Source organism: Pelobates fuscus, chromosome 4, assembly GCF_036172605.1.
Source record: "Pelobates fuscus isolate aPelFus1 chromosome 4, aPelFus1.pri, whole genome shotgun sequence".
In the NCBI taxonomy this organism is placed as follows: domain Eukaryota; kingdom Metazoa; phylum Chordata; class Amphibia; order Anura; family Pelobatidae; genus Pelobates; species Pelobates fuscus.
Genome location: NC_086320.1, coordinates 125,409,959 through 125,433,129, shown reverse-complemented (window position 1 = coordinate 125,433,129; position 23,171 = coordinate 125,409,959). Strand labels below are relative to the sequence as shown.

The following is a 23,171-nucleotide window of genomic DNA, read 5'->3' as shown; positions in this document are numbered from 1 at the left end:
TCACCCAGTGACCCAACGACTGCGAGCCGCCAACATAACCTACAGGTGGGGAGCACCGGGCTCACTACTATCAACTCACAATGGGACTACCCACACACTAACAGAAGCCTCATCCTTCCTAGAAATGCTGGGACTGACAACCACAGACACACTAGCACCGGAGAGATGGGGGGAACCCGACATCAGTGTTCCCTCAGCTTCCAGATCCGGCCTGATCCACCTGACAACAATAACGCAACTGTTTTGCTTTGTTTCCATGTTTATAAGTTGAACGTTTTATTTACAAGCCTGTATGTCGAACACAGTATAACAGGTCCCGCTCCCAACCTGGGTGACAAGGGACCCTGCCTGCACTCCCCAAACTACCTGGGATCCCCCATAAGGGCACCCGGACTCTACCCACTGAACCAGCAAACACATAGCCAACCCCCCCCCCCCCCCACACCTAGCCCCCTTGGTAAGCAGGGGCCTGGGCTAACAACAACACAGTAACACAAAACTCACCTTAATTCCAATCCTAGTCTCAGACCCGCAACCCGAATCTTAAATACCTCCCATGAGTACTGACATGCCCAATCTAACTTGAAAGACACTCATTTACTCTCTGACATGTCTTATCCCACGCTGTAGATACACCAAAAAATACGTGCTGTATCATCGATAGAAACTATTACTGTTACTCGATATTTACCTTTGTCACACAAATGTATGCCTGTTTATAGCACCACTCTGCTGTTGTGGCAGAAGGGGTGCACCTGTTCAAAACGCGCACGACTAAATAAAGAATTAAAAAAACCAACAAGAAATGTACTAATTAAATATTCCTCAATCTAAAGGGCATACGTGGTATATTCCCCACAAAGGAAAATGGTGTCCAGATGTCAGGATAACAGTAGGAAGGTCCACAGGTAGTAAGAATACACTAATTTTTATTAAGAATCAGTTTATAAAAACAGAACGGTTTCACCAAGTAAACAGCCTTTTCCAGTGTTATAGGCAAGAGTATCTTCACTGTATACATAGCAGAGTACAAATTCTAAATCTATCCATTGAGCTTTTCACCTTGGTTCTTGTAGAATAATTGTATCATTGTAGATTACTCCCTCCCATTTACCTTAGTCCTTGCTATTTGATTTCACAAAGGATAGGATTATCACATTCAAGTGTGTGTTCAAAATGCTCAGAGGACGCAAGATAACTGCATTGGATGTGGGAGTCTTTTTTGTTTCCTTTTTCATTTTGGTCTTGATTTTATAACTTTGCCAGTCACATACTGTGTTTCTGTTATAAAGTCACTCCAGAATGGGACATTTTTGGAAAAACATGAGGAGGGTAATTGGAGGGCTAGATTTGGTGCACAAGCTTCACTTCAGTCTGTAGAAAGCCTATCTTAGCAGGCACGTGAAAGCTTTCATTTCATGCTCTGCAGTGACTGGGTTGGAGCAAGCAGAGCGAAGTATTTTCGTACCCTGTGGGTATCTCTAGTATCAAGAAACACCTGTTTACTTTATTGATGCTGATGTTGGTTCACTACTGACCACAACTATTCAGCCACAGTAGGTTAAAGAACACATTATGTAAATGTTAAACTACCTTCTAAATGTGCAGTTTGTGCTCATTTGTGCTTTATTTCTTCCCATTTTGTTTAATTTTCATCTATATTCTGACATTACAACTGCAATAGATCTGATGAATATAAAGTGTAGATGTAACAAAAGTTATAGATTGGGTGATAAGAGATAAACGTAGCCATGGTAATTTTACCCATAGAATTTCTACATATATAAAAACATTTCTACATATATTCCTTTTGTTGATTAAATTTACACCCTGTTAGCTAGTGCCAGGACAGACTCCACACTACAGCCTGACCCTCCTACTGTGAAGTCAGATACTTGTCAGAGAAGTACTGAGGACACACAGCAATCACTTATCTGCCCATCAACATACTTTGTATGCTGATGCTGGACGTCAAATTTAGTTATTGAATTTATTTTTTTCGGAAACTGTTATTGTCCGAGTGACAGTCACTAGAAGGGTGGGGATTGCAAAATGTCAACTGTACCCTTTCTCAGAAACGATTCAGCTAACAGCACAGTTAGCGGTTTTACACACCTAAACGAAATTGTTAAGGAAGTTGTTTTCATGGTGCAATTTTTTTTGGGACGTACCATAGAACCATATGGAGATATTAGGTTTTTTGATTGTATTTGTTTTCTTTATATATGTTACAAATTCTCAAGTCCATTGTTTTATTTTATTATCCATTTTCTATGTCGGTTTTTAAAATATTGAGCTAGTTTTGGCATGTCTTAAAAATTGTACAAGTTGTGATCAAAACAAAACCTTGAATTTGCGCTAAATGTCTGTTCAGGCGTAATTCACCTCTTTCATATTATGTGCACCCACACTTTATACATATAATTTTGCTCAGGAGAAACAGGGCTTTCATGTCACATCAAATATTTGTAAAAAATAGTTTTTTTTTTTTTTTAGTTCTGGATGGCATTTTAACTGTGAATGTCACAATACGGTTAGCTGTTACTGCAATAAAGTACACATTTTTATTCAGCGATGTCTCACAGGTAAAATATTACCCCCACTGTACAGGTTTTATGGTGTTTTGGAAAGTTACAGGGTCAAATATAGCCCATGTCATTTCTGAGTTTATACACATTGAAATTTGCCAGACTTGTGATGTTGCCTTTGAGATCAAATGGTAGCCCAGGAATTAAATTTACCCCCATGGTGGCATACCATTTGCAAAAGTAAACAACCCAAGGTATAACAAATAGGGTATATGTCCAGTCTTTTCTAGTAGCCACTTAGTCACAAACACTGGCCAAAGTTAGCGTTCATATTTGTGTGTGAAAAAGGCAAAAAACTAAATTGAACGCTAATTTTGGCCAGTGTTTGTGATTAAGTGGCTACTGGAAAAGACTGGACATACACCATTTGCAATACCTTGGGTTGTCTACTTTTGCAAATGGTATGCCATCATGGTGGTAATTCTCATTCCTGGGCTACCATACATACGGTCTCAAAGACAATATAACCAATTGGGCAAATTTCAATATGAAAAAAAAAAAAGGAAATTCAAGCTTTATATTTGACTCAGTAACTTTTTAAAACACCATAAAACATGTACATAGGGGGTACTGTTATACTCTGGAGACTTCGCCGAACACAAATATTAGTGTTTCAAAATAGTTTAAAAGTATCACAACAATTATATCATCAGTGAAAGTACCATTTGTGTGTGAAAAATGCAAAAAAGTAAATTTTTACTGACGATATTGTGATATGTTTTACTGTTTTACGCTAATATTTGTGTTCAGCGAAGTCTCCCGAGTAAAACAGTACCCCACCCGTGTACAGGTTTTATGGTGTTCTAGAAAGTTACAGGGTTAAATATAGGGCTTGCGAGCCAAATTCTCTGGACTTTCTGCCTGGGTTGTTGGGCAGGTCCCTCAGATTGTTAATAAAAATGACTTGATTATGTAAAAATATTATATAAATATATTTGTAGGAAAAAAAACTAAAAAACTTTACATTTATTACAGTGATGTGTACTTTTGAAGTTCTTATCTTCTGCTTTATTTAATTTACACGGGGTGAATGCTGTAGGCTCAATCAGGTTATTAACAGAGCAGGAGAGAATACATTCTCAATTAAACACACTGTGCAGTAAGGTTAAAAAACAAACAAACTGATTTTTATTATTCCTATTATGGAAGTTGTGTGAGTCACAGTTAGTTGAGGATGCATAACGCCTAAATGGCAGAGACTAGAGAAGTGAGACGGCAGGGCAAGATCTATGCACCAAAACTACTTAAATAAACTAACCTTTTTTTGGTGTGCTCCATTACACCAGGGGTAGGCAACATTTGGCATTCCAGATATTGTTAACTAAATCACTCCGGATGCTTTCCTAGCATTATCGCTGTAAGAGAATTGCTGTAATTCCAAAGGCCATATAGCTCTGCTGTAGACATTAGCCATTAGGGACTAATTGATCAAGATGTTTATTATTATTATTATTTTTATTTATTTTTAACGTGCCTGATCAGGAAAATAATGCTGGTGGAATAGACCAAGTGAAAAATTAGAAATTCCACAAGGAGAATTGCCACTTTAGAAACAATTTTATACAAAATGGAGAGGGGGTGGGCTGAGTAAGCTACAGAGGTTCCAAGGGGGAATTGAAAAGTTACTCTTTTTGTTAAAATATATTCTGTGTAAATTAAATCTACCATGTTTTCCTACCCTGGGTCCACAATACCTTAGAGGAGAACAACAACAACAACAAAAAGTGTTACAGTGGGCCACAAATAAAAATTATATATTTAAAATGTGTATATTATATACACACAAAATCTTACTAATTCCTACATAATATAATGGATTTCAAGTGTAGAGTAGTTTTTTTTTCTTTTTAAAAAGGTCAACAAAGTGTAATAACCTGCACATCCCCTGTATAGCCATTTTCAAAAACAAAACCATTTAATGATATATGTAGTGGTGATTTCATGTTGTGTGTGAACTATTTTACAGCCAAGGAGGCTATGAACACTTAGATACCAACTGTGGTGTAAACAAAAACCATTTTTGATGTGCGATTTTTTTTTTTTTTTTCCCAGGGAATAATCACTGCTGCAAATTTCTCCCTTGAGAAGTGCTTCCTCCCAACTGAGAACAGTGTCATCTTGATCTACACAGCAGCAGGCACGCTCCTTGCTTTTTATTTAGTGTTTCACTCGTTGACTACTTACTTGACATACTCATCAAAGGAAAAACCAGTGTAGAATGTGCCTACAGGCCACTGGCATACCCTTACCGGATTATCATGAAATACTCGACTTCTTGGCATGTTCTGTAGAATAGACCAGTACATTTTACCAAATATATATTTATTAAATGATGTACCTGTACAATATGTGACTCTTACCTATAAGTTAAGGAAAAAAGAACTTCATTAATTTTCGAGCCTTACCACTAACTGGATTAAAAAGTCCTACAGTACCAACCCCACCACAGTATGCAACATGCCTTATGTTTCTGGACTATGGCATCAGCCCACACCATCAAGCTTTCTAGTTTTAGGTTTATTTTGATTCTTTCATGTTAGAAATATTGTTGGAATTTAAAGGTCCACATTACATAATGGGTTGTTGGAAAAAATGTGATTGTCTATGGATGTTTTCTTTTCTGTGTAATTTTTGTTCATTTGTAAAATTAAACTCCAAAATAGGGAACCACCAGCTTAATTCATAAAGCATTGTGTTCATCTTCTGCTCCTCATAGAAAAGAACAAGGGATTTTCATAGTATTTGAAAATGAAAGAAAATCACATTTCAACTATGCTGTCAATGTACAGATAGCATGACTGTTTTTTGTCACTTTGGGCCTTACAAAGTAGATAGTGTGTGTAAGAAAGGGATCAACCAATTTTAAAAGCAGGTGCTTACAATACTATGCAGGCTCTCTCATGGTTGACACCTACTGAATCCACTGCTCTTTGCTTTGGTATATATTTTAGCTGAGCCATTAAGGGCTACAAACATTACAAGTTGTCCCTAATAAGTCAGTCAGCATTGTTGTAGGAAGCTCCCTAAAAGAAACCGATGCATAGAAACCATACATGGAAGTAAGAATTTGTAATTTAGCTGTCAAATCCTAAATGAACAATAACGGACTTAAAATGTAAATACACTGGGTGCTTGAGGCCTGCAAGGTATTGTATGACACCTTCCAACATATAAGTGTTTTCGAAAGAGAGAAATTAAGCACTGACGTTACAATTACATCTGAAGTGATGTACTGTAGTAAGAAATCTCTTCATTGCTGTTATTGCAATTGTAATTGTAGACATTGTACAGGTTTAAGTTGGACACAGAAAAAAGGTCTAGACTAACATACATAAAACACCCAAGTATAAAATATAAAGCAGTGTAATAGTTACTAAAAAGGACATGCCTTATTGCTACAGCAGTTCTTGCTTTGTGTATATATATATATATATATATATATATATATATATATTGTACCACAACTTCTTTAGAGAACATTTGCATAAATTATTCAAGTTTGAGAAATATTCACATATATCAATTCTATAATATTTAAAATAAAGCAACGTTCTAATGGGTCTCTTTATTAAAAGAGAAATTAAAAGGCCATCTTGTATTTTATCAGGCTAGACATAAAGGTATATACCTTTTTTTTTCTTCTCTCCCCATTCTCTTCTGCGTAGGGCTACTTCCTTGCGCAATAAAAGCAGCTGCTGTTACAAAAGATAGACAAGCCTTAAACTAACGGTACTGTAAGTAAACTGTTTAGCATTTGAGTGCCAGAGTGGGGTGAGCAACTGCCATATTTTGACACCCAAAATGTTAAACATTCACAAGATTCTTGTGGCAGTACTTTGAAAAGGTGGTGTGAATGATCAAAGTATTATTAGGATTCTAAGATCAATGGAAATAAAAAAAAAACAAAAAAAAACTTTGTTTCCCACTAACACCACAAAGTTGGAAATGTGGACACAGAAATGGATTTAAATGTTTGTTTTTTTTTTTAAAGCTGATACTCGCCACTTCCTCCATCTGTCTGCACATTAAAATAGAAAGGGGAAAAAAGGCATGTTTGCTTCAACAACTGGTCACTGTAGGACCTTATTTGTAAAGGTAAGTGGTTAATTTGCATAATTTATACTTTTTTTTTTCTTTTGTTATTTTTTGTACTAAAGAGCATTTCCTTCTTTTATATAAACCAGAAAAAAACTAAATTCTACAGATCGTTCCTACCTGCAGTCATAAGGCTGCAGGAAGGTTTGACATCAAGCTGTACAGCGCAATCAAAAACATACTTACATCTTAGCTCATTTTACAGGTACAGCCATAATCAAGGCACAAAGATCTTCTACAAGTATTATTTTTTTTCAATAAAGTTGTACAAAATAATATTACATTTTACATCTGTACATTATAATAAACCAGCAGTTAAACAAAAATCAAAAAGGAAAAAAAAAAAATCTATATATAAGGTCTAACGCCCAGTAATGATCTAAGGCTAAAAGATCATTTGTGGACTAAATGTATAATATCAGTGAGGGTGTTTTTTTATGTTTGTGTTTTTTTTCTCTGCCTTGACGTGAGAGGCTGAAAGCAGCTGCAGTTTGAATGCCTGAGGTGTGCAGAAACATTTAGCCACAAAACACCATAAAAATAAAGGTAAAAAAATTGCTTATCTTTACTTTTGCCTCTTCATTACCTACTCTATGTACTGTTCCAGGAACGGTCTTCAACACCTATGATCCAAGCAAAGGTCTGAATGTCACTGCTCTGCAGTGTCTTGCAAACCTCTCCTTACACCTCAGTGTGTTATGAGCAGAGGTCACTTAATCGTTGACCTGCAACTCGACAATGCTAAAAAACTGTGACATTAATAAATATTTCTGGTGCTGCTACATTGTGTGTATAATTCCTCAACAGTATATTTTTTTTGTTTCTTTTTTGTGTGTTTTTTTTTTTTTTAATTAACCTGATACAAAGTGCATTATTCTTTTTTTTCCTCCATCAAGTACTCTTCAGTGTCATGTTGAAAAAAAAAATAGCTAGAACATAAAAAAAACAAAAAAAAATTAAATTAAAACCACACAGGGATAGGTCTGAGCATAGTGTCATCTGACAGGTGAATAAATGTTATTTGTGGGCCGACTGCCCAATCAGAGAAGTGATAGAGGTAGCCTAAGGCTTAGCAGAATAGTATCTAACCTTGGTTGTTCAAGGAGCCACTTAAAATAAGTTGCTGTTTATCCCTTCAGATCAGGCAAAATCTACGCAGTTGTCCTCTTCAGAGAAAATATTAATTAAACCAGTGCTTCTCATCCACATTGTTGTAGGAATACTAGCTCAATGGATGACCTTAGAGATATTGATATTTAAGAATAATGGTTGAATGCTGCCATTTCTGCCTAAGAAGTGTGCATCTTTGTCTTTTTAATATAGCTAAACATTTAAAAGGTGCATTGTGTGATAGTCAAACAAAAAAAATGTCTGATGCTGCCTCTGCACATCTTTCTGTACAAATTCCTTCTGTTTCATTGCTTATAAAGCCAGAGACTGCCAATAATTTAAGTGGATTCATGAAGTGCTAGGGAGTGTAAAAGTGCCTCTCTATCAAATCCAAAAAGGCTGCATTGCATGATTAACATGTTTACATTTAAAATAACACAAGGATGAAAGAAAAAATAAAAGTGTTGCAAGATAACCGTGCTCTGCAGAATCTTTCACCATTTGTACTAATCTTGGGAGTGCACATTTAAAAGCCTCACCTTCACTAATTCTCTTTGAAACCAGTGTAGCACATAAGAATGGAGTCTTCACTATCAATATCGCTCCTGAAAATGGTTGAAACTGAGTTATTAGTCTGCTGCATGCTCATCCTATTAAAGTAGAGACATGCAGGTAGTTCTAACATGGTCAATGAGACACTGTGAGAGCCAGGGAAACCAACAATTCATGTCTAGTCCAGACTATCACCAAATCAAATGAGCAGGTGAAATCTATTGTGTTTTACTAAGGGCCTCTCAACTGTGAAAGCCAGACCGATTGATTAGTATTCTGAGTCACAGACTGAGCAACACTGGGCTAGTGGAATGGTAAAAAGTGGCATGTGAAATAAAATTACATTAAGGACACCAATTGCCCTTTCTCAATAGGGAAAGTAAAAAGCAGGGAGTAAGAAAAAGTTCTTCTAAAAAACAAAAGGAAAAAAAAGTGAAAAAAAAAAAAAAGGGGGATGCATTTTTTGTAGGGATGTTCCACCCTGTGTGGAGCAATACAGAGAAAAAGAGACAGAAAAGTAGCAAAGGATTTAAAACCACAGGCTCCACGGTGATTACGATTACAAGAGTTCATATTGGCGGAGGTGCATTCTCTGGATGATGTCTCGACAGTCATTGAAAACTCTGCGAATGTTCTCTGTATCCACTGCACATGTAAAGTGAGGGTAGCAGTAATGTCTTCCGTCACCGCTTGCCGTGCTTATCCTCTGCAAAAAAGAAAAAAGTCACATGACGTGCTGCAAGGTTAAACGAGAATTTGGCATCACATCTTACCAACCAACAATAAGATGTGTGTTAATTATACAGCCTGTTGATTTAAGAAAAAGACTGGATCATTAATAATCCATGTTTGTAAATACAGGACTTTTTCAGTTATTCCACATTGACCCCAACAGTCAGATCTACTCTACATTAACTACGATATATATTGTTAGGTATATAACTATGTAAATATGTTATATGGTTGCTAAAAACAGCATGCATTACTAATGAATACACATGTCCGCACCCTCACAGATTGACTGCAACATAATTAAATAGACAGAGTGCAGCCTATGATCTGGAGGAAGAATGTAAACAAGGTTGATGGATTGTACTAGCAAACACTATGCAAGGCAGGCTTTATAAATTTAAAACATTTTTATCACTTCTGTTTAAGCTGTTTAGTAGGTTCTCCACAGTCATCTTGGTTTTCAAAGTGTCTTTAGCAATACTCGGATATCAGGACTGCACATAAAGAGACGGGGAGACCACCACTAAAGCAGCTGTAGATTAATTGCTCTAGAAGTTCTTCCTACATTTTTCATTGGTTAAAATGGAGAGTACTGAAATCACAAGGCCTGTGTATCATTCATGTTTTAGAAGCCTCAGTACCTAATTTTACACAGTAGAGGGCACTGTTCCATTCTAGCTGCATTATACATTCAATTATTAACCACACACAAAGCTGAAATGTTCACTTTGCATGCATCGATTTCACAGAAATCCAGCTGACAACTTAATAGCATGCCTACAAATGTTGGCCACAGGAGAATGCTAACCAGAACAAGACAAATAAATGAATACTTAGGCCACGTTTGAATGACCGAGAACATACAATAGATCACTGCATATTACCAACTGAAGACTTGAACACACCGATACCAATCCATTTACTTACAGTGGTTTCAGCAATTTTGCTATTAACCCCAGTATGCACTAACCAATCCTGACAAAAAACATGTTCTTGAGATGGTTTGAGCTACTCAAGCTGGTCAAGTTGTGCGTCTGACTAAAAAAGACGTAAAAAGTTCACTCCCACAAAGCAAGCGTAAGCCAGGAGATTAGTGAAAGTTATAATACATGTAATATTTTTTTTTCAATTAATACATTGTAATAATAAAAAACAAAACAGTTTACATTTAGTCCAAAAAATACAAAGATAAGGAATGTGATATTGCAATAGGCTATTCTGATCTGAAGCTTTAAGTGATTATTTTGCAACAAAGGAGAGCTTACATAAAGTGTCTATGTGGGATTTGAACCTCTGGGTCTGTTGATGGCTTGTGCTAAGGTTCTACCATTCATCCACAAGGAGGCCCCAGAATTCCCCTTCTATACCGAACTTTAGATTTTTAGGACTTTCTGGCTCTACCTACCAGCCAACTGCAGTAAATTTGCAATCAATTCAGCCCTAAAAGGAACACTTTAATGTTGGAAATACAAAGATGTATGCCTAACACTCAAGTGTTCTTCTGCACTTATGGCAACACTCCCCTATTGCAATAGGCTATTCTGATCTGAAGCTTTAAGTGATTATTTTGCAACAAAGGAGAGCTTACATAAAGTGTCTATGTGGGATTTGAACCTCTGGGTCTGTTGATGGCTTGTGCTAAGGTTCTACCATTCATCCACAAGGAGGCCCCAGAATTCCCCTTCTATACCGAACTTTTGATTTTTAGGACTTTCTGGCTCTACCTACCAGCCAACTGCAGTAAATTTGCAATCAATTCAGCCCTAAAAGGAACACTTTAATGTTGGAAATACAAAGATGTATGCCTAACACTCAAGTGTTCTTCTGCACTTATGGCAACACTCCCCTATTGCAATAGGCTATTCTGATCTGAAGCTTTAAGTGATTATTTTGCAACAAAGGAGAGCTTACATAAAGTGTCTATGTGGGATTTGAACCTCTGGGTCTGTTGATGGCTTGTGCTAAGGTTCTACCATTCATCCACAAGGAGGCCCCAGAATTCCCCTTCTATACCGAACTTTTGATTTTTAGGACTTTCTGGCTCTACCTACCAGCCAACTGCAGTAAATTTGCAATCAATTCAGCCCTAAAAGGAACACTTTAATGTTGGAAATACAAAGATGTATGCCTAACACTCAAGTGTTCTTCTGCACTTATGGCAACACTCCCCTATTGCAATAGGCTATTCTGATCTGAAGCTTTAAGTGATTATTTTGCAACAAAGGAGAGCTTACATAAAGTGTCTATGTGGGATTTGAACCTCTGGGTCTGTTGATGGCTTGTGCTAAGGTTCTACCATTCATCCACAAGGAGGCCCCAGAATTCCCCTTCTATACCGAACTTTTGATTTTTAGGACTTTCTGGCTCTACCTACCAGCCAACTGCAGTAAATTTGCAATCAATTCAGCCCTAAAAGGAACACTTTAATGTTGGAAATACAAAGATGTATGCCTAACACTCAAGTGTTCTTCTGCACTTATGGCAACACTCCCCTATTGCAATAGGCTATTCTGATCTGAAGCTTTAAGTGATTATTTTGCAACAAAGGAGAGCTTACATAAAGTGTCTATGTGGGATTTGAACCTCTGGGTCTGTTGATGGCTTGTGCTAAGGTTCTACCATTCATCCACAAGGAGGCCCCAGAATTCCCCTTCTATACCGAACTTTTGATTTTTAGGACTTTCTGGCTCTACCTACCAGCCAACTGCAGTAAATTTGCAATCAATTCAGCCCTAAAAGGAACACTTTAATGTTGGAAATACAAAGATGTATGCCTAACACTCAAGTGTTCTTCTGCACTTATGGCAACACTCCCCTCGTTGTACAGAGTTAAAGAACCCTTTAATCATTTACCCAATTCCAGCGCCAAGGTCCTTTAGCGCTGGATCGCAGACCACCTACGCTGATAACATCTGATGGGGACCTAATGTGCATTAAACCGCAATGCTTTTCTATAAGGTTTTCTCTGACACTGGCCATCCTCATGCAAAATGTGAGGAAGTCCCGTGTGGTTTCACGGAGTTAAACTCTGGTAGACATCCACTAGAGGCAGTCTTAGTACTGCAATGTAAACAACTGTAAACATTGTAAATACTGAGATCATTCTATAACATATTCCACAGCTGTCTATGACAATAACTGTGTTTTTAGGTTTGTTTTTGAAAGAAAAGCTGGGGAAAAAAAGCGATAGACCATTATTTTCCCTATTATCCAAAACAGCCAATATACAGAAACTAAAACGCTGCATCTCTTAAAAATACAGAATTTGTACACTTACTAAAAACTCATCGCGTATGAAGAACTTGGCCCTTGTCACTTTGGGGTCCTCTCCTGCATCTGGCTGAGCTGTAAATAATAACAGGAAAAGACAGGTTAGACAATGAACTGGTATTTAAAGTTGTTCTCCCTATCCCCCATTTCTGAACCTATGCCCTACGTTTAACACACAGGGTACTTCTAATGAAATAATAGGGAAACTTCTGTATCAGACTGGTGGCATAATGTATACAGGTTGTAAAACTGTGTTTGCATTAGTTTGGAATTCTGCAGGTGGAAGTCACTTCAGTCCCTATAAAGCCATTGTGCTTGTGTAATGAAAGCACCACATGTCTTAAAAGATCATCTGCTCGATGTAAAATATTTTGGGACCATACACCGTGTTTGCTTATTCCATGGTAGTGGATTTTTAGCCTGAATGAAACCCAAAATAATAATTTAGAAAGCAATGAACTAATGAGAGCAAGAGAGATTTAAATGAAAATGCAAACATATTAGGAAAAAATTTCCTCCTATTATCTTCCTTTTTATGGCTGTGGGTACCAAGTTCCAAGAACCATGAGAATGCCAGTTGTGACAAGGTGTTTTAATCTACCTCTACACAAACAAAACATCTTGTTACTTGGGTCTTACACATGTAAAAAATATAAAAATCAATGGACACAATTCACGTATTAGTGAATCAATCTAGTTTAGAGTTAGTTTTCTATATTTGCACTTGGTGTGTAGAAATGATTAAATGATGTAAAACAGTTTTAAAATCCCCCCCCCATCCCATATATTTTAATATTACAGTATGTATACATTTAGAGTATAAAAAGGACACCCACTTTCTCCATTAAAAATGATATAAAATATGTATGGGTGCAATTATCAGAAAGGGGGAAATTATGGTAGAATGAACACATGACAAAAGTGCCAAAAATGCCTTGGTCTTTAAAGAGTTAAGTTGAAGTGTGTGTTTAGTGTATTCCTACAAAAGTTCAAAGTAATGATAAATATTAGTGCAGTGCTGATGTGATATAAAATATATAGGTATTAACAAACAAATAATTGTGGGGAACTGGCATAGGATTTAAAAAAAACAAACTCATTTTCCTTGTCAATTGTTCACAAATCCTTTTAAGTTAACAGTCAACTTTGCTGACTTAACATCGGTGAATGGCACTTCCCAGCAGCTACAGTGCAGTTTTGTTGTGTTAACACAAGTGGATAATCATCATAATGATCAAATACATTGTATGTTAAGGGTAGTGCATATATCAACGATCAGTTACCATCATCAGGTAAAGTGTAGCGGACATATTCCGGGAAATAATCTTCTATTTTAGATTTCCCTGCCAAAACCTTTTCAGCCAGCATATCTTGTTTGTTCAAAAACAAAATGATGGAAATGGTTCGTAACCACCTGTTGAACATGAAAGAAAAAAACAAAATTTTTGTTGGGCAGTGAGTAAAGAAAAGCTTTATGAATTTAACATCCCAAAACACACAAAATGTAATAACAATAACTTCAAATTTTTAAAGGGGTTCTGAATTTGTCTACAGTTAAAAATTCCTTCCTTGTGGGCTTCTGTCATTTTTTTCCCACAATTACAGACATATTGTAAGTACGGCAATACGGGTTTCAGTCTGTATACCAAGAAGCATTGTTTGACTAGTTGCCCATCTGGACCTATTTCCTTTGTTAAAGTGGCATTCTTCAAGTTTGGCATCCATATACAATTTGGATAAAGTGCTCATTGGTAGCTTTCCAATGCACGGTTACCTTAGGAGATCATAATATAGAAGCAAGCAAAGATGTAGATGCTTGATTCTGGTGGTACACTACTACCGATTCAATTATTAACCACAATTTTCTACTTTTTCAGAGTAATGCCTCACTATAGCAAAAACAACCTCAGCAATACTCTATTAACACGTGAGCTGTGAGCTTTAGCCCGCTCACAGAAACCTACCACCTTATGACAATGGCCACAGTGAGTGGATACATTTGGCTTTTTGAGACCAAACAATTGCAGAGCAACACTGAGGTGCCATGTATCCATTAGCAAGTTTATATATTTTTAAATCATCTATGTTTGATGGCAACTACTCACAGGAGAAAGGGATGTTGAAAAACAAACTAATTTACATTTCATATTGCTTTAAACGGAGTGATGTAAATTAATTTTTAGGCGAACACTAGCAGCAGTCACAGGAGTTTTGAAAATCGCACTAGATGGTCAACACAATTGTCATTTTGGAAGAGCATACTCCATTATAAAACCAGCAGTTTCCCCAACTGCTTCCGGTAAAACAATTAACAAGAAAGTCATTAAAGGGACACTGTAGGGACTATAATCATTTCATCTGACTGAATTAGTTATAGTGCAAGGAGCCGTCTGGCACAATCCCTCCATTCAATGTTGAACCTTTATCGAGCAGTTTAATACAGAATGAGGGTCCCTGGCCACCAACAGCCTGGCCCCTACTGGAGGTGTGGTTAAGGCATAGATTACAAACTTCCTTCTAGCCATACAGATTCACAGCTTCAATGCGAACTGTGATAGGCTGAAAACAGACATCTGTCACACTCACAACTGACCATTGCTGCTCAGCATGACACTTCCTCATTAGCCCGAGCAGCAAAGAGGATGTATTCTGCTGATTTAATGATACAACTCTCGTATGTCATTAAAACACTAAAAACTTTAACACTGAATGAATGGACGGTGCCAGGGGACTCCAGACACTATAAACACTTCAACGAAATGAAGAGGTTACATGTAAGTGGTTGATAGGAGAATGCCTGTTTCTGACCAATTAGCATCAGCATTAAAAATCCAATGGACTATCAGCAAAGGGACTGAGTTTACCTATTGTTCCAGATACTCTTGAAAAGGTCCAGTGCTTCTCTTAGTCTGTTTGTATTATTGTCTTCCCGTATAACCATGTTGTAACTGCTACTGGCGACTACAAAAATGATAGCTGTGACATCTGGAGCATATGGGAAAAGAAAAATACCCCCAACATATTAGTAAAAAAACTGTGATAACAAAAAAAGCAGTATTGTACCATTACTAATGTACTACGCGCTAAATAAAATCCACTTTCATCTGTTCCAGCTGGTATACTTAAACATAAAGAAATGAATGCCACAATGGAAAAAAAGAAAAAAAAAAGTTCTGTCTGTGCAGCACATTTTATAGATTACATCCATTCTCTAAAAGCCTTTTTAAAAATATTGTATATCAATTTTTACTTGGCGTATTACAAGACCTGCTTTATCTCAACAAAAAAAATGCATTTTTAGGGTTTCTTACTAAATTCTGAAGTTTCGCAAATTAAATCCAAAGGTAAAAACGAATATAGAAAGAATAAAACCAGTTGGAGAATTTTCCAGATCAGCCATATTTTCCTCAGGTTTTCCATCCAGATTTAATTTGCAATTGGAATATATTGAGTTTAGTGAATAAGACTGGTATTTATAGGAATCGAGTTGGGCGAACTAGAGGGAGATTATTCCTATATTTTGTACATTTTTGTGAATGCCCTGCTTTATATTCTTGTTTAAATTAGAGGAGGTGCATATACATAAAGTTTTATATAAAATATATATATATATATCTCATGGCACATTCAGCGGTACATGCCATTAAACTCCACTGAGATTGCTTTATTTTTTTTTTTTAAATGTGTTTGAAAAATTATCCTTATACATAATTAGTACTGTATCAAAATACATGTAGATGCTTATATCCAAATTTCATAAGCTTCACTTAAATGTAAGTAGTTAATAAAATAATACATTAATCAATTTGTATCAAAAGAACGTCAAGAATTTATAAATAAAGTTTGAAAATTGGAAAGAACGTCACAAATTATATCGGTTTGAATTTCCAAGAGCTCACCATTAAAACATTGAATCCACTTCCTTCTTTCATCTCTTTGTCCGCCTACATCAAACATGCTGTTTAAAAGACACAATCAGAAAGCCTGTTATAGCAGGGTAAGTGTTCATTGAAGGTTGTATTAGGAAACATTTTAATCAATATGGTGTAAGACAGCAGAGGGTGAAATACTGAGGTATGTTATTGTAAAGATAGAAAAATAGCATTATAAAGCCACACAAAGTTGTTTATTGCAACAATTCTTTTTGCATTTATAAGAAGTATGGCTGGAATGGTATTACATCCTACTTCCAGTTTGGAGAGGTCATGGCTTCTTCCCTGCGGGTGTCAGGGTAGTTATGGTAATATCCCCTGTATATAATTGCTGTAACTGTAATATTTACTACTCTCTGTTGATGGGAGTCATTGCTGTAACGCGAATACCCTCTAATTTCCATCTGCAGATGTCATGGTGCTATGGCACTTCAGTCCACGGACAGACACAGAATGTGTAAATTCCCATCCGCATTACCCAAGCCGCAGGAGAGCTTGAATTTTTAGTGAAACTGCTTATAAATGGTTAGACACAAACTAGGTGAATTGTACTCAAGTACTTTTATTCAACATTTCTTCTCTAGTGGTTATGGTGTGCATACTAACTCTAAAGACCTTCGAAAGATTTTGATATTTTATATAACTCAACCATTATAAAAGAAAATTACCATTATGTTCTTAGCTGAAGGTAAACTACAGGTGGTCCTCACTTTACGGCTAGCTCTTTAGCGTTGGGATTGGGATTCGAACATAGACGAGCGCAGGAGAGCAGGGAATCCCTTAAATCTATGTTCGGGGAACGTTCCCCGAACACAGATTAGAGGGATTCTCTGTTGTGGTGCTTATGTCTAAGTTCGCGGAAATTTACCCGAACGTGGACCTACGCACCAGAGCAGGAAATCCCTCTAATCTATGTATAGACCTCACTTACCGACCAATTCGTTTTATGAGCGGGTTGTAAGAACGGAACCCGGTTGGTAAGTGAGGAGTAGCTGTATGTGATCTGCATTTTCCAGAGATTCCGAACAACCACATTAACTCTTTTAAATATTTGAAACAATCTTTAAAATAAATACATTTATAAATCTATACTCACTGGAAATTTACTTTGTCTACTTGAAATCGCGTTTCAAAAATCCCTGATGTCAAAACTCTGCATCTTAATAAGTCCTGTTATAATAAAGACACACAACAAATAAAACCAACAAATCTTGTTAACAGACAAAATTAGCATATAATACCATCAAGGTTATTCACTAGACTACAAATTATCAGTAATTCACTGGGATTTTGCAAATATAAGTCCAAAATAGCACTGATGTGAGAGAATTCTAATTACAACTACCGTAACTGGTTATTTCCAAATAATTCATGTATTAGTGAACAACCTTGCATGAATTTACTCCCCCCCCCCCCCCCTCATTTGTTGAAAGGCTACTCCAAACACTATGACCAATTAAAAAACTGTGCAACATCAACTGCCAGCAATTCTGCTACCTTCAATCAAAACATAAATTCCACTCTGTTTTTCCTTATCTTCCTCAATATCCTTCTACTCTTTTGCAGTATTGTATGCCTTGTGACTATGCACTAGTGACTGTAACTGTAGTAGTTATGATGGGTGGAGTAACCCTTTAACAATGGTGAAAAATTAATTGATATTGCAAACATAATTTAAACTTAAATTATTGTTTAAATTAAATAGGTATTGATTGATTGGTCGTAAGATGGGTATTTCGGTTTTTAAGATGGCAAAATAAGTACTTATAAATATGTTAAAATCTCTAGTAGAATACACAAAGATAGCGTTTAACATGTATATTTTTACATACAGAAATGTAATTTATTAATTATGTTAATGAAGGCTTGTTAAACTACTTTAAACCTGTGTTTCTTTAGTAGATCTAGCTTGTGATTAAAGCAGCATGTGTATGGGCTGCTATCATAATTCCAGGTCAATATCGGAGAGCAACTGTTTATTTATTTATTTATACCTGTATGAAATAAAATAAGAGAATGCAAGCTAGGACCTCTGTATTGATTTCACATAAAACACCACTCTCATTAGGGCAGTAGGGACAACGTTTATCATCCAACCACCGCTTTGCTGGCTTACAAACATGCCTATTAGTCACAAATGACTACCATTCGAGTTCATGTACTACTTGGAAGCTGTGTTGGGCTACAGGTAAGCGATTCACTTAGATTTCAGAGCAGAAAGCACATCAAATATGTGATTTCATGTATACATAAGCAGTTATTCTCCCATTGAAATCAGTTCACAGATCGGATATTATATATATATATTCAATATATGCAATATCAATATAACAAATGCATTGTAAAATCCATTCTGGTGTGTCCTAACAGTATGGGGTGATTATGTATATAAAGTGCAAAGTATCTACACCTTAGGCCCATAAATAAAGTGCAACATGGTTACCTTCAGAAACTGTATACTGACCTAGGGCTCGAGACAAAATTACCCCAACATCTGGCTTCTGCCTTGATCACAGGAGTCTCAAATAACTAATGGTCTCAGGTACCGTATGTACCAAACTACCTACAAAAGAGCCCACCCACTTTCCTCGGGCTTTAGGACTCCATGTACAGTGCTACTCAGGTGCTTATTTCATAAAGGAACAGGTGGATTTGTCATATTCCTAAGTGAATATTAAAAATACAGTTATAGATTGATGTAAAATGTGAGAGATTCTGAAAGCATGTGTTATGTTAGGGCTAGGTAAATGGAAACGGATAGACTGGGTTCAATAAATCTACTACACTGAAATGCAGCCTTGTCACTGTATTATAAAGAGAACAGCACTGACCTGATCTGTTGGTGTGTAGTCATTTTGCCGGACATGGTCAATTCTCTCTAAAAAGCTGAAAGACAAAATATAACATTTCATTTATAAAGACACTGTTTTTGCCAGTCATGATGACATGAGATATAAGCACTGTATGCAGACCTTTTCTAAACATTTTGAATAAACCCTCATTAGTACTGTATGGAGGAGAAGTTTCATTATTGTTGTCGTCTACAATGGGAGAACCAGTAGCAGGGTTTTTCCTTGACCACATGATTTGCAGAAGTCATTGACCAGCAAAGTGTGTGTCTACCGCACCTTGTTAGACACGTTTTGGGAAGGCCACTTTTTATCTAGCAAATACTGTGTACTTTCATGGAAAATTCTAATGTTTGTCCTTTTTCTGCCAATATTATTTGTCTATGTTAGAGAATAGCACTTCCTTAAAGATGTGCACAAATTACCTGGCATTTCAGTGCTCACACTACTTTTAGATTAGTTTAGATCTTTATTAGGTTAACGATAAGGACCATAACATCTGATATTGCATGGAATATAGAGTGACCGTGTAACATCTTTCAAATGTATTTAAAAAAAAAAAACCAAAAAACATTTTAACATGTTTTAACAGCAAGACCATCATAACAGGGATAGATTGTTCCATGGGGGACTCATCCTCCATAATATCCACACTTTTACTATTATAATAATGGTTTAAATATTAGATTTTATTAAAGATGTATTCTGCAGGGTGACATCATTTTAACATAGTCTTTGAATTCTTTTCAGAAAAATAGGACATTAATTTTATCAACGTTAAACATCATATACACTGAATTTGCAAATAACTACTACTATTAGAACAAAAGTTTAAAGTTTTCATTGTATTTCTCTGGGCAGAACTCCCGCCTCGTCCCCTTTCAAATCATTATGACAAAATTTTGTGAATATAAGATTTATGTGGGAAAGTGTTAAATTTGGTTAGAATTCAAACGCGTGTCAGAGACTCTAAATATTGACACATAGAATAGCTGAAACATTAACAGAACCGGAGGAAACGGAAACAAGGGGGTCCTAATGGGGGCTCATTAGTTACATAAACTATGCTTTACACAGTGATTTACAGACTTCTTCCTGGCCTCTTGTCAGAGCCTTCCATGTCCAGAACTCTACCTTACAATGTGTTTTTGCTCCCAAACACTAAGGACGAGGGTCAGATTAATACAAATTATTAATAGATTTTGTCAAATGTATGTTGAAAAAACAATAACTAAAAATAATGACAACTAAAGGTACAGGTTCAATGTAATAAGTACTACAAATGGCGTTGAAAAGGGATGGGTTAGAAAGCTAGGATTTGAGCTAGACCAGTGATGGCGAACCTTTTTGAGCCAGAGTGCCCAAACAGCAATAAATGCCAACTTTTTTTTCCCTCAAAGTGCCAACACGGCAATTAAACCTGAATACTGAGGTTTAAGTTTAGAAAAAACAACTCGTACAGTTGTCCGAACTAATTAACATCTTTTGTTTTAAAAGAACACAACAGAGAGTTCAATGATACAAATGTTAAATAATTATATAAATAGATAAAATTAAGCTTATATTTATTAGTATCTCCAACAAATGCAATACATACACACAGACTGAACACATTCACACACCGACACACAGACAGACTGCTAAATACGCACACAGACATGCACACAAACATACACACAGTCCGCTGAATATGTACACACAGGCTGCTGAAGACGCACACACATAGAATGCTGAGTACACACAGACTGCTGAATACATACACACACCTACTGCATTGAGTGTAAGGGTGTGGAATACTGTGTGTGTGTGTTGTGTGTGTGGGGGGGGGGGGGGTAAAGTTGCTATGGGAGGGGAGAGTGGCCCTGTGTGTGTGTGAGGGAGGGGGGTGGTAAAGACACAAAAAAAAAAAAAAATCCCCCCCTTCACTTCTTCTTACCTTTGGTGAAGGAGGGGGGGACACAGACATCCCTGGTGGTCCGGTGGTGGTAAGCATGTGCCTGGCTGTAGCTCTCCTGCCCTCCCGCGCAATGCTGTGTGGAGCGTTGCCGTGATAACGCGCATCAACGCTCCACACAGATTGCGCGCGGGAGGACAGGACAGCTGCTTCCCAGATCCCTCCTCCTGCCTCCAGGTCCTCTCGACACAAAAGCAGAGTAGGCCGTTTTGGGCAGGCATGTGCCTACTCTGCAATGCTGTGGACTGGCATCAGCTCCCTCCCTCCCCCCCCCACCACCACCACACCAGACATATTGTGTCATTCATATGAAGTGTAAGAAGTAGGTAGCATCTTTATTTATAAATCCCCCCCCCCCCCAATCAACACAATTTCAGAATCAGAACTAAAATAAAATTTGAAAAGCTCTCTGGCAAGGATGCAAATGCATAAAAAAAAAAAATTACTTACTTAAAGGGGAATTCTAAGCACTATGACCACTAACACACGCATCCAATCTACTCTGTCAAATTACACATCGTGGTCATGGAAATGTAACAGCACTAGTAGTACTGCATGCAAGGAGCTGGGAAATGGTCTTCTGAGGGATACTGCGTCAAAACCTCTGAAATGGTTTCACACAAACTGGCACCATAAGCCTGATTAACACCATAACCACTACAACAAGTAGCAGTGCTTATGGTGAAGTGTGCCCCTTTTAAGGGACACAATAGGCACCAAGATCACTTCAATAAAATGATAATTATGGAAAAACTAAACTGGATGTGATTTATACTGCTCTTCATGATGCAGAGTGAGGGCACAAGCCAGTGTGTGGTGGGAAATTACGTTGCTATGGTGCAAGGAGGTACCAACTTACATCAAAGGATGCATTCATCCTATCAGCAGCACCGAAATTCAAGGCTTCCTTTTTGAAGCCTCTGAGAAAAAAAAATAAAAAGGAAATTTAGGGGCGAGCAAACAGGAGCTGGATTGCAGATTTTGGGGTCAAAACCTTGGACCTTGGACCTCTTCACACCATAAACCATAACAATACAGTTTAGACTAAGTTGTTATGATGTTCGGCGTGTCCATTTAAAAGCACAACATTGCTTGCTATATACAATATCTTCCATGTAATTTTATTTAGAAGTTATTCATACAAGCCTTCAGTTTTTTAGTTGAAAATCTGGGGTACACTTAGTTGCTTCTATGGGTTAGATAATATATACACTCATGCTCACTATTAACTAAAGGACGTAGCACATTTACAGGGTTATTCACTACACCCCAAATTTTAGCCAATTTAATCTGAATAGGAAAACATTATCAAGCTGAGGCTCTAGCAGAGTTGAATTTTGCCCCTCTAGATCACCTATTTTAGATTAATCATTGTCATTAGATTAAATTCTCCAAAATTCAGAGTTTAGTGATCATACTGGCATAGCAGTGTATCTTATCAGGTTATAAAATGGGTTAACTGGCCAGGACCTTCCTACCTAACCAAAATGAGATCAACTGCTTGCTAAAAATAAACGATACATTCTTATTTTTCCCCCTCGGACAGCTGTTAGATGAATCTGAAAGTTTAACTTTCATAGCCTGGGTCTGCCATGTTGTGTAAATTAGGAGCACAGAGTTTACAAAGACAGGGATATGTGGCTGACAGTTATAGAAAACAGATTGGGGGAGAGGTTGGAAATGATAAATGTATATATACATGCTCAGACACAGACAAGGAACCCAAACCTTCTAAAAATAGGCTTTCAAATGCATATCCTGCAAAAAAAAGTGAACTGCATAAACAGAGCGGTGCAAACAAATGTACCTGCTCTGTATCTCATCTCACCACACGTGTGTTTAAATAGGAGGATTACACTAAGCAGACATTCTATGCGGGTTACTGACCCTACTTTATTTATTGAAAAGGATATAAACCCAACTGAATTTCAGGAAGATATTGGTGCTAATTATAAAGAATACCCTCTCAATGATAAAGGAACTTTGGCACAATGCTCTTTGGCTAAGATTTGACAATGGCAGGGAATGTGTGAAATACCAGATTATGCCCAAAGTGTTACAATTGTGGTTTAAAGATACAATATAGAAA

General features: G+C 36.9%; 2 protein-coding genes across 4 annotated transcripts in view; one reads left to right on the top strand and one right to left on the bottom strand.

Moving 5' to 3' along the window:
• MPPE1 (metallophosphoesterase 1) overlaps positions 1-5,197 on the top strand; it is a 123,906-nt gene extending 118,709 nt beyond the window's left edge. Inside the window, exon 10 of the mRNA XM_063451594.1 lies at positions 4,641-5,197. Coding sequence (XP_063307664.1) covers positions 4,641-4,805 — 165 coding nt within the window. The 3' untranslated portion in view covers positions 4,806-5,197. The remainder of the gene's footprint in view (positions 1-4,640) is intronic.
• Positions 5,198-5,640: 443 nt separating this feature from the next.
• GNAL (G protein subunit alpha L) overlaps positions 5,641-23,171 on the bottom strand; it is a 349,035-nt gene continuing 331,504 nt past the window's right edge. For all 3 annotated transcript variants that reach the window (XM_063451591.1, XM_063451592.1, XM_063451593.1), the window contains 7 exons: positions 19,111-19,165; positions 17,376-17,449; positions 16,247-16,305; positions 15,212-15,332; positions 13,631-13,761; positions 12,355-12,422; positions 5,641-9,051 (listed from right to left, as the gene is read on the bottom strand). In XM_063451591.1, the coding sequence (XP_063307661.1) occupies positions 8,905-9,051; positions 12,355-12,422; positions 13,631-13,761; positions 15,212-15,332; positions 16,247-16,305; positions 17,376-17,449; positions 19,111-19,165 (655 nt within the window). In that variant the 3' untranslated portion in view covers positions 5,641-8,904. The remainder of the gene's footprint in view (positions 9,052-12,354; positions 12,423-13,630; positions 13,762-15,211; positions 15,333-16,246; positions 16,306-17,375; positions 17,450-19,110; positions 19,166-23,171) is intronic.